The sequence below is a fragment of the Drosophila busckii genome, chromosome X, assembly GCF_011750605.1.
Source record: "Drosophila busckii strain San Diego stock center, stock number 13000-0081.31 chromosome X, ASM1175060v1, whole genome shotgun sequence".
Taxonomy (NCBI): domain Eukaryota; kingdom Metazoa; phylum Arthropoda; class Insecta; order Diptera; family Drosophilidae; genus Drosophila; species Drosophila busckii.
Genome location: NC_046608.1, coordinates 9,068,493 through 9,080,557, shown reverse-complemented (window position 1 = coordinate 9,080,557; position 12,065 = coordinate 9,068,493). Strand labels below are relative to the sequence as shown.

The 12,065-nt window shown below is 45.1% G+C and overlaps 2 protein-coding genes across 2 annotated transcripts; one reads left to right on the top strand and one right to left on the bottom strand.

Annotated features, from left to right (window-relative positions):
• The first annotated feature begins 2,010 nt into the window (after window positions 1-2,010).
• On the top strand, window positions 2,011-4,552 carry LOC108605321 (cytochrome P450 306a1). The gene is made up of 3 exons (XM_017994991.1): window positions 2,011-2,380; window positions 2,436-2,584; window positions 3,479-4,552. Exons 1-3 carry the CDS (start codon window positions 2,011-2,013, stop codon window positions 4,550-4,552), a joined length of 1,593 nt encoding a protein of 530 aa, XP_017850480.1.
• A 5,278-nt stretch (window positions 4,553-9,830) lies between these two features.
• LOC108605494 (cytochrome P450 18a1) lies at window positions 9,831-11,345 on the bottom strand. Its single transcript, XM_033294397.1, has 2 exons — window positions 11,274-11,345; window positions 9,831-10,118 (listed from the first exon to the last, which is right to left on the bottom strand). Exons 1-2 carry the CDS (start codon window positions 11,343-11,345, stop codon window positions 9,831-9,833), a joined length of 360 nt encoding a protein of 119 aa, XP_033150288.1.
• Window positions 11,346-12,065: the final 720 nt, after the last annotated feature.

Genomic DNA, 12,065 nt, shown 5'->3' with positions numbered 1-12,065 from the left:
TTCGCTTTTCGCAGACGCTGCATGTTTCAATTGGCACTGGGGGCTTCGAGTTTGGGGCTTGGCTTACAAGATGACCAAGCGTTGGGCGCTGACACGTGCGCACAATAGAATAACGGTAAACACACACACACACACACACACACATACATATTGAGTGCGCATGTGTGTGTGTGTATGTGTTTATCAACAGCAGCAACTGAAAATTGGGTTAAGAAATAAATAAAAGCATGCAAACTACCTTGACACATTTGTACGGCTGTTGTGCTTTCGAAATTATGTATTTATATTTATTTACTTGCACATAGCATACACACACACACACACACACACGCACGCGTATATATGCGGGGGGCAGTGTGGGGTTAAAGTTGCTTTGGGTGCCGTGTGTAATCAACAATTGTTGCTGCTGCTGCAATTGTCATTAAATATGAAATCAATATCAATATTAAGAAAAATACATAATAGTAATCACGATCATATAATAATGATGACGATCAGCGTCATCGACAACGCCAACGCCGACGATGAGGAAAAAATGCATAGTATTCGTATAAAGAATGCTGATATGATAAGCAGAACGCGCATACGCCACGTGAGCCAAACTTGTCCCCATTTATGAACCGAAAATAAATCGAAATGAAATTTTTATGCGCAATGCGCTGATTAGACATTAGACTATGTGTGTGTGTGTGTGTCTATGTGTGTGTGTGATGCGTTTCAGCACCTGTTGATTAAATGCGAAATGACTAAGTCAGCTCAAATAAATATAAATAAAAGCAAAACAAATACATTTTAATGCTACGTGCATTTGTTTGTTAAACAGCGCGCTATAAATAAAGACTTAATATTATTGCTTGCTATTTATTTCTTGTAGATAATCACTTGTTAGATTGGCTTATATATAAAATATTTAAAACTGAACTTACCCTTATAATTTATCAGTTTTCTGCGCCAATATGTGAAACTGCGATAGCAACTGAAAAAAAGCATAAATAAAACATTAATTCAGCTGCTAATTGGACTGATTGATTAAAAGTGGAAGCCTGTTTAATTATCTTTAATTTAAATCTAAATATTGATCAAGCAAAGCTTTGTTGGCTTAGCTAGAAGACAAAACGTTGCAGCTGCTGGCAAAATTTAATGAATTAAAAATTCATTTTAATGTTTAGCAGCATCTAAACCAGAATCTATTTTATAAATTACTAACTGCATTAATAATAATACATATAGTTAGTTAACTCAATAAATTGTAGCTACATTTAGCTTTAATTTGGCTTGAAAATGCAGCAAGTGATCAGCACTGTTAATGCGATTGTTGTTGCCTTTTGCGGTTCATTGACAGACAGACAGATAGTCTGTCGTTTGGTTATTAAAAATGCTACTATACCTACAACGTGTTCTTGTTGTTGCTGTTGCTGTTGTTGTTGTTGTTGTTGCTAGTCCTTTGTGAATGTATTGCAAGTCAATGGCCCGACAGTTTCCAGTTCTATTCGAGGCGCATGCGTTCTTGGCCCTGAACTTCTTTGTGGGCCCATTGTTGAAATCCCAAGCTGATGACTCAGCGGCAAGCAACGAATTTGTACACGCTTGTTGGCCATGCAAAGTGTATAGCAAGTTGGCTATGTCCAATGTTTCGCACAGAGGAACTGAACAAAAGCAAAAAAAACCCAAATCAAAAATGCAGCTGAAAGTAAAATTCTAAATACATATATATACATATATACATATGTAGGCAGCATGTTGGACAAAATTTATGCAGGCAAATTGATCAACATACCAAAAAAAAAAAAAAAACCCAAAAGATCTCAATGGTTTTCCATTACAAATGCGCATATGTATGTGTTGTGTCTGTGAATTTTGCACAGCGCGTAAAAGAAAAGTAAAACCTAAGCTAAGTTATGTAAGCATTAACATACATGTGTGTGTGTGTGTGTGTTCTTGGGCACGTTTCAAATTTGTCTGTGGCGCAGTTAATGCAGAGCCTCGCTCTCGTACGGACGTAACCAAGACATGAGTGAAAGCGAAAATGTTGCAGGCGAAGGATATGCAGCCTGGCTGGGATTGGGCGCCTTTGTGGGCCTGCTGCTGCTGCTGGTCTCGTGCATTTGCCAGCGGCGCAATGCGCGCTTGTTTGGCCGCTTGCCGCCTGGGCCTTGGGGATTGCCGCTGCTTGGCTATTTGCCCTTTATGGATCGCCTGGCGCCGCAGAAGACGCTGCAGGCGCTGGCCCAGCGCTATGGCAGCATTTATCAGCTGTATATGGGCGGAGTGCGCACTGTGGTGCTAACGGATGCGTCGCTGGTGCGCGAATTTCTGCGCCACGAGGAGCTGACGGCGCGTGCGCCGCTTTATTTAACACACGGCATCATGGGCGGCTATGGTAAGTGCGCTCGCCAGTTGCCAGTTTAGATTCATTTGCTATTTGTTTTTTGCAGGCATTATTGGTGCTGCGGGCACCATTTGGAAGTATCAGCGGCGCCAGCTCATCGACTGGCTGAAGACCTTGGGCATGACGCGCAAGCAATGCGAGACGCGTGCGCAGCTGGAGCAGCGCATTGGACGCGGCGTCAACGAGTGTGTCCAGGTGAGTGCAGTGATCTTTTCCAAGAATTATGAAAGTGAATGTACTGGCTTGTCTTCACAGTAGTTGCTTTTGTTGTTGTTGTTGTTGTTGTTGCTCTTGGTACATTCACTTTCCGTTGTGGACAGCACTCAGCTCAGCTCAGCGCTCATCCGTTTGTCGCTTGAGCTCTGCGCTCGCTGCTTTGCTTATTGCTCTTTGTGTGCGTCGCATAAATTATAAAACAAAAAAAAAACACAAATCATAAAAGATATATGAAAAAAAAATGTGCAAACTTTTGGTTGCTGTTTTTACCCTATGGGAAATTCGAGTTCTCAATTGCAATCTGAGCCTTACAAAATTATTAAATGACCTGAAGAGCAGCAAAACTTGCACAAATTAAAAATATACAAAGGCGAACATTAACAATATTATGCAAAATTAGTTTTTATAATTTTAAATACAACTAACAATTATTAAATAATTTGAGGCACTAAACATTAATACAAATATGTATGATTGTGATTTTTTAATTTGATACTTACCATACATAAATATTATTAAAAAATATTTTAATGAGAAACAGCAAAGCAGAAGATATTCTTTAAAATATACAAATTTATTTATATTGATTGATTAATTGTTAAAATTTTGAATACTATTAAGCACAGCAAAATATTTGTCATGCACTTATGTATATAAAGAAGTTGTTAATGCAAAAATGAATGCCCATTAATTATAATTTCTATATATTGCTATATAAATTTATTATATTCTAATAACAAATTTAATTTTATAGCATTTATTATGCTTAAGTGGCATTTTAATTAAAGTTGCAGAGCATATGAAAGTCGCTTGATATTTTGTAACTAAACTTTACTTATTTTTTATTTACTTTCCTTTGTGTGTGTTGGTCAGGCCTTTGAGCGTGCCTGCGAGTCGGAACTGGAGCTGGATCCGCTGCCCGCCTTGCATCACAGTCTGGGCAACATAATCAACGATGTGGTGTTTGGAGTGCGCTATGAGCGCGAGGATGCCAACTGGCTGTACTTGCAGCAGCTGCAGGAGCAGGGAGTGAAGCTTATAGGCGTGTCGGGCATGGTTAACTTCCTGCCCTGGTTGCGCCATCTGCCGGCGAACAAGCGCAACATACGCTTTCTGCTCGAAGGCAAGGCCAAGACGCACAAGCTCTATGATCAGATTATCAAGCGATGCGAGCAGCAGCTGCAGCAGCGCAAGGAGCAGCAGCAAGCAGTCGAGGGTGAGGAGCAACAACAACAGCAACAGCAACAGGAGGAGGAGGAGCAGAAGGAGAGCTGCATATTGGAGCAGTTTCTGGCTGAGCGTCAGCCGTACTCGGAGCTGTACTGCGATGAGCAGCTGCGTCATCTGCTGGCGGATCTCTTTGGCGCCGGCGTGGACACGTCGCTGGCCACGCTGCGTTGGCTGCTGCTTTATATGGCGCGCGAGCAGCGCTGCCAGCGCCAGCTGCAGACGCAGCTGCTGCAGCTGAGCGAGACGCCCAGCTTGGAGGAGCTGGAGCCGCTGGTCTATCTGCGCGCCTGTCTGTCCGAGGTGCAGCGCATACGCTCGGTGGTGCCCCTGGGCATACCGCATGGCGTGGAGCGCGAGCTGAGCGTGAATGGCTATCGGCTGGAGGAGGGCACCATGGTGCTGATACTGCAGTGGGCCATACACATGAATCCGGAGTACTGGCCACAGCCGGAGCAGTTCCGCCCGGAGCGCTTCATCAATGCCAATGGCGAGTACGCGGCTCCGGCGCAGTTCATTCCCTTCCAGACGGGCAAGCGCATGTGTCCGGGCGAAGAGCTGGCGCGCATGATGCTCACGCTCTTCGCCGGACGCCTGCTGCGGCGCTTCCACGTGCAGCTGGCGCCCGGACAGGACGACTTGAGCATGGAGGGCGAAACGGGCATCACCTTGACCCCGCAGCACTACAAACTGCGCTTGAGCAAGCTGACCAAACCATAGAAATAGTTCATTGCATTTAATTGTACTTTTTTTTTTTTGGTTGATTGCATTTTGAATTTATTTGTAATTAGTTTATTTTCTTGCAATTTAATAATTTTGCTACATTGTTTTCTCTTTTTTTTTTGTTTAACAAGTTTGGTACTTTGCATAGAAAAGCGCAAATAAATAATTAATCATCATTTTTTTATAAAATGTATTTTTTGGGACTTTGTACAATTAACTAATTAAAGATTCTATTTTTTGTTTGTGTGTTTTGAATTTTTTTATATCAATTTTAATTGGCACATTTTAGTTATAATTTAATTTTTGTTTTGTGTTTTTTTTTTTTTTCATATAAAGCGGTGTTTTGTAAATAAAAAAAATAATTATATATAAGGGTAATATTAATAGTGATAATTAGTTATTTTATGAGTGCTTCATATGAATATACAATATATTATAATATGTATAAAGTTATCATACTAGTCAACAAGCTCGACAATGTCCTATATTGTTGTTGCTAAATCAGAACGAGAGAGGTGTATCATACAGACTCTCTATAGAGACAAACTCATTTCAATATCGAAAATTGTTTCCGTGACTTGCTTCTACAAAGTTGCTTGTTATAAGAGCATAAAGCACCAGTTTGTTTTGATAGTTATGATTTGTTGTCTTAATTTAAATGTGTTAGTTGTCCTATACGAGCGTAAAATATAAGATATGAGAAACAAGTCGCTCAAATATATAACAACTATATATAACCTATGTCTAACTAAGCCATAATTACTGTATATTCGCTCATAGCTACTCGACACTATGCTATGAATATCACTGATCATCTACTCGACAATGATGTGAGAGTATAATTAAACTACGACACTTACGAAGTTATGCGGCTAATTAATAACATTTATGGACAATCAAATTCATTTACGCACAACAGCTTCTGAGGCTCATATATTACATACTCTATCCGTTTTGAGCATCCATCGATCAGTGACTCTCGCTCAAGCCTGCGGCGTAGAACGACGACAACTGACTTTAAAGAATTCAACTCATCTACTCCAATTTGAGAAAAAACAATGAAAAATTGAGCGTGTGTTTTTAGCTGTAGAAAAATTATCTATAAAAATTAATATAAATAGTGCGTGATATGTATAATTCATTATGTCGATTAAGCCTATGCATATCAAGAAAAACTACTGTATAGACTATTATCAATATAAACAACCAGACAAAAATTGGCACATTTTGTTGTCTCTATCGCAGAGCAACATGCTTAGTAGTATTTGTGTTTCGCGTGCAGGTTTTCTGCCATTATGATGATTGATTCAGCAAATCCCTGGATGAGGTGTAGTCGAGGTTGTGATTGTGAGGTGGGTGCTATAACACATGAGAGAAACAACAACGCATTCGCGCTCTCCACAAGTAGGATAGTACGGCACTTACCGCTCCAGTCTCGCGGCCACAACGTTAGGCGACGGACGCGTGTGATCGGTATTGCGTCTAGCTGCTTGTGCAGTAGCCGGGCCGTGTCGTGAGCGTTGATGCTGACGCGCTTGTGAAAGGTTAAGGCGTCTGGGAGTAATATCGAAGCAGAATGGCGTCCTGAGCTAGTGCCCATTTGAAGAGATGGTTCATGAGGCAACAGCGACCAGATCCCATCAGCAGCATCGTCTCACAGTCCGAAGCAAGTGAGCATGAACTGAGGCGATAGTGAGAGAGTGATAAGTGAGGCTCTCAATATGCTCGGGTCGAGTCTATAAAGCGTGCGCCAAGACGAACATGCAGACAGGTATTCCAACACAAATCGAAAGAGCTAATGGTTATACAAAGTATGGTCTTCTCCGGCGCACCTGTCATTCTGACATATCAGATAAACACGACTAGTGGGTACGCTAACGACTTCCTCCGGCTTTCTCCATCACGAATGGATGTATATATGTCGACTCCTCGCATCAGAGCTCATAGATTGATTGTCTCAATCGCGAATTTAGCGTAGCGTGAGCCCGGTTTTCCGGTTTAATACTCGGCAGTCTTTATTTGTGTCTTAGAGTATATCCTTCAGTTCTTACGTCTTGCGTGTACTGGACACATCAAATATACAATATATGAAGATAAATGCAGAGTATGAGGTAATCGATATGAGCTACGATTGGCATTTGTGAGACCGCAGAGCCAGAGAGTGCGAGGAGACGTTCGAGATATGAACAGCTCTGACGTGCTTGTCATAGCTCCGTATAATTCTATATGCGACGGCTGCGTCTCTAGCATCACGGAGCTGAAAGGGCAAAAGGGCAGCGGAGTGTTAGGGTGGCGGTGGCGCTCCTTTGATACCCAGCAGGCATGTGTTCTCTATGGACCGTCCCTAAGTGGAGTGTTACGAACTCCAATAGCGTGCATCAAAGCGTGCGACTGTCACAACGGCGAGCTATGACCAACGATTCAATGCTAGGCAGCTCTCGAAGTTGTGCTCGCTATTTAACCGTGCGCTCGGCATTGATGTACATTGCGAGCAATGTGGCGACCCAGCGCTGCATATTTTGACAACGAAGCGCACGCATGCGACACGATCGCATCTGCAGTGCTCCTCATATCGTCCAAATCGTGGTAAAGACCTCTGAGTGAGTTCAGGTGATCTTGCGGCAAAAGTGATTGGCACACAGACCTGTTTGCTGTCGTCATTTCCTCAGATCTTAGCGCCGACGCAGCAGTAGCTGTGAGCGTGTTATCTGCTCTCTCTAAGTGGCTACCGATTCTACTAGAGAGAGCGAGAAAGAGGGCGATTGCTAGGAGCTGCGCAACGCGTCGACGAGTAGACTTCGAGCCGAGAGTGCGTCGATCTACAGTAGTGAGGCTATTGTGGGTGCCACAGCTCAGTAGTCAAGGCGGAGGCATTGTTCTAGCGCCACACCAACAAGCAGGCCAGAACTGCCTGCGGAGCCGACACGACCCAGTTGATCTCTGCATCGTATGTGGATTCTGTCACTGAGCAAATACTGCAATCCTCAATGGTGAGTGAGCGCGCAAGTCGAGCTCCATAAAGCGGCACTCTCTTAGCGTCATCGCAGTATGTTAGTCCTGCACCACGAGCTACAGTCTGCTATGCTGAGAATGCTGCGCGCGCACTACAAGCGAGCCATCTTCATAGACACACTAGCATCGTCATGTGGTCCTCAATCTGACTGTTCCTATGCAATGAGCGTGCGTGAGAACAGATTGCGAATTGAAACGTGCAACCTTGACCACTGATTGTGCCTCCACTCTATAAATGTGACGAAAACGAGAAAATTGCGTCATAGAGAGACAAATAGGCCAAGTATAGTTAGACGCATTGCGTAGCATATAGTTATGGCCACAATAAATCAATATCTAGCGACATATAACAGTATAACTAGTCTCAAATCATGGGTCCACTATATAGATAATCTCAATGCCGCTCTTTACATCCTCTCTCCTGTTAAGAGAGCCCTATTCATTCATCGGCGAATCTGAGATCCTATCAATCTCACGAGACCAGATTCGCTCTATCCGTTTTGCCCTTTCCGGTCCTCTTCGAGAGGCCTCTGCTCGATCAAAGCTCTTACTACCAAGTCCACAATGAGTCTTCCGTCAGTCAGCGAGTGCCAGCATCGAAGCTGCGGCTTGTGCGTCAAGTGCGGATCGACTAGTCGACTGCGGAGCTTAACTTTTGCTATGCGGCACTTGAGACCGATCTATCTGCAAAGTCTGTTATTCTGGCAGTGGCTAATGTGACTGGGACAAGACGCACTCTGGCGTCTATGTTAGAGTCGCACCGGTCTTGGCACTTTCAGAGCGACAAGCGACCGAGACGCTGCCGCTTCTCTTCGGCGGTCTAGAAAGTGTCGTAGAGCCGAGCGCATAATTAAGTTGCAATACTGTCGGATTGGCTAAAGAGGCGTGTTCTTAGCGAGTGTGCGCACTGCAGTTATGACATTGTGCCCTCACATCAGCCGAAATCACAGCGAAAGTAGTGCCAACATCGAGGCACAAGTCTGAGCTTCTGGCTCGCTATAGCGCCAATGAGCCCACATCGAAATTCTCATTCTTGCTACTTACCTCGGTTCTACGAAACATCCAATGAACTCAAAGGGAAGCGGAATAGCGCGAACCGGTAGCCCGATGAAGCTGTGAGAGACTTACTGGGTTTGAGTATGTATGATTCGCTATGACTCTCAGAGCACGATGAAGAAGAGTACTTTACTACTAACTTGGATGTATATGGAATTGGAGAGAGAACATATTCTGATTATTGAAAAAGCTTAAAACCACTTATTTATGTCGATATCTGTCTTGCGATACTAGCCTGCTCTCGAGTGCTGCAACCATTGTGAGCTTTCGTGAGAAGCCAAATCTTCTGCGTCTAAGCAATAATGTGCGTGCCGAGGAACTCGACGCTGCCTCATTATTGCCGAGCAGATGTCGCCGTGGCAGGCGTGCTGTATAATGCCTGGTCGAGATCGCAATATAGAGTGAGGCGTGTGCAAGAGAACTCGTATTCGTATAATTATATATGCTACTCTCGTGTTACTTTTATATTTTATGACATTGAGCTGCTGCTTGACTGCTCCTCTGCTCTCATATGCCACCGTCCATATGTTGACTAATACTCTTCTGACTTGTGCGACATGTAACATAATCTTCCGAAGTCAGAGCTGCACGCCTGCAGCAGAATACCAATGAAGAAAGACAACTCACACAACAAACCAAATAGTGCGCCAAAATATATCAAATAATGCGCTATAGACATAATATATCGATGCATAAGTATACTAAAACTGTATACTATTCTTCTTCCCTTCACTCGCGGTTAGACTAATCGATAGAGAAATCGACTATGGCTTGTCTATTATCCATTGTGTAATAGAAAATATAATCATAGAGCAGCATGTGCTCCCAGACCCAATCAAGACATGACTCAGCAGCATTGCTGCGCTGACCAGAGCAGCAGAATAAATTTAGCAAAGACAGCAAACAAATAAAATGTAAAACTGCCAGTCTCTCAGCGTAATGAGACTGGCAATTCAACTAAAGTTCGTAGTCTTATCTAATTGAAATTATGTTTCCTTTATCTGCACTGTAGCTTGGAGCTTGTATGGCATATGGAGATTGAATTTCAAACCTCACAGATCAGCACACTTGAGCGTCAGTGCATAACGGCGTATCCCGCTCTCTCATGCAAACTACCTAACGCGACGACAAGCCACATCGCGCGCCATATCATTTTGTAAGTCCCTATACACATCCACGACGGTCGAGCTGGTTGCCCAGGCGCGCGCTATTGAGTGCCCAGGCGCGCCGAGAAGAGCGATCCGTAGCGCTTGGCCAGCTCCATGAAGCGCGTGTGCTTCTCATTGCCCATGAAGAGCAGATAGCCGATGACGGGCAGACCCCATGGGCCCGGCGGCAGTTTGCGTAGTGCGCGTATCTGGCGCAGCAGCCACTGCAGGCCGCTGATGAGCGTCAGGAAGCAGAGGAAGACGAACAGCAGATGCTGTGCATCCTGTTGCTCCTGCAGTTGCAGTTGGCGTAGCACACACTTGATAAGATATGAATCGCTCTCTCTCTTTCGCTCACTTGCTATACTAACGCATCATTTCTCTCTCTCTCTCTCAGCTCACTCTCTTACCTGCGCCTCTGACTACTAATACAACGTGGTGTGTTGCTCTTAGATGATCAGTGCATGTGTCTTAGCCGTCGGGCTTGGATTAAGTCGCCTCGCGGTGAATTGCGTCGCATGCGCATTTGCCGACTCTCTTGTGCCGCGTGTACTCTCGTTGATTAATTGTTGCATGAATGAGTCTATGCTGCCCTGATTGTTAAATTTTATTTATACCGGCTGGAATCCATCTCTCGAGTCTACACTAGCTTGTGTGTGCTTTGATCAGCGCGGTTTTGGGGCACGTAGCTTCAAAACAAAATGCACGCATATAAATACTCAACATATAAATCTTTTCCTCTGCCTCTCCAGTGGTCTGTCGTTTTGTGTGAGTCAGTTGTGTTAGTTTTTTTTTAGAGTTTGACTTTTGATGAGTCTCATTGTCGCGTTCCGCCGCCGCGTGGCTAGACTCAAGTTCAAGACCGCGAGAGGAAGTCAAAGCGCCCGCTGACGCCTACACCAGCGCCAGCAATTTAGTTGATCGAGTTATTCACAGTAGCTCTCCCAGAACTTGAACAAGCGCATATCCATAACGGAAGTCGCACCCTCCAGAGACAATCTAAGAAAAGACCCAAATAATACAGATTAGCCTATGTCACTAGATTGTGTAGCTAGGTGTGATAGCTAATAGGTGCCGCTGAGTCCGGTGTAGTTGCTCTAGTCGCGTCCCACGTACAAAGTAGACGCTGGAGACTGAGATCCGACGATGAAGCACCGAGATTTCGCTGCAGATGCCAGGAGTCGGATACTGGTCACAGATATATGATTACTCTAGCTGAATGCTAGCTCGTAGAGTGATGCCATAATGCAGCGAGCTTGTACTTAATAACTCCTACTGGGTAATCGGCCCGCCGCACTGACTTTCTCGCTAGCTGGCCAGCAGATGAAGCGCAATTCTGATACGAGCCTTACGGAGATTGATAATGATACATGCAGTCAGCGTCGCGCCCGCTTTAAGAGCGGTGTGCGGCCGTTCAGCGTGTCCATCAGTTCCCACACAACGCACAAGTTCCCAGGAGTCCAGAGACACGAGCCAGACGATCGTGACTAGCGACGACGTACTAGCGACCAGAACGCGATCGACGACGTGCGACGTGACTGAACGGCGTACTTCAACAACTGGACACGACACATGGTCAACGAATCTTTGCCGGCGCACACGCAGTGCCGACCCGGCTCTAGGACGGCATACGACGGCGACGCTACTGGACGGCGTGCCAGACATCGAGCGCAATCGGCGCCGCTCCGCTGTACTGACAGATGCTGTCCTTTTGAGTCTGTGTCGCGCAGTTCGTCTGCCTCCGCGCAGCGCTCGCGTTGCGCTTCTTTGAGCGCCTGATGGCTCGACTAAGCTGTCTAAGCGCTGCACTCTGAATGAGCAACTCCGACTGTGCCGGGGGGCAGCTGTTAGTAAAAGCTGCGCCCACCTGGCCTTAGACGGGAGGCGACTGTGGACCACACTCGAGTTCGACTGCTTGATGCGCTGCTGTCTAGCTGCTCTGCTGTAGTCTAGAGCGTGATGTTTGATTACTGCATCCAAGCTTATGCAGATCGGCTCTTTTATGATCAGATAGGATGTCCAAGCTCTTGAGAGACTGTGTACGTTTAACTCGCTAGTGAGCAGGTCTCGCGTGACTAGCCCACACACTCTATCCCCCGTGCGACATCACCGCTATTTTGTGACAACTCACTATCTGACGGTCTCCAAATACCACTATGAGTTTCGAAGACTCTGAAAAACATCTGTGGCGCTCTGCGCGTTTGCGTTTTCTAGGATTGGTGCAATTCCCGAATACCCCTGATGTCCTCCTCAACAGTGCGCGCAGGCTCTCAGCTCCTCGCGAGCTTTATGTG

Excerpts from the sequence above, each read along its gene's own strand:
- LOC108605321 (XM_017994991.1), top strand. The coding sequence starts at position 2,011 with ATGAGTGAAAGCGAAAATGTTGCAGGCGAAGGATATGCAGCCTGGCTG. Across the intron at positions 2,381-2,435 it reads CGGCATCATGGGCGGCTATG|GCATTATTGGTGCTGCGGGC; the intron begins GTAAGTGCGCTC and ends TGTTTTTTGCAG. Across the intron at positions 2,585-3,478 it reads GCGTCAACGAGTGTGTCCAG|GCCTTTGAGCGTGCCTGCGA; the intron begins GTGAGTGCAGTG and ends TGTGTTGGTCAG.
- LOC108605494 (XM_033294397.1), bottom strand. The coding sequence starts at position 11,345 with ATGTGTCGTGTCCAGTTGTTGAAGTACGCCGTTCAGTCACGTCGCACG. Across the intron at positions 10,119-11,273 it reads CGATCGCGTTCTGGTCGCTA|AGAGAGAGCGATTCATATCT; the intron begins GTACGTCGTCGC and ends AGTGAGCGAAAG.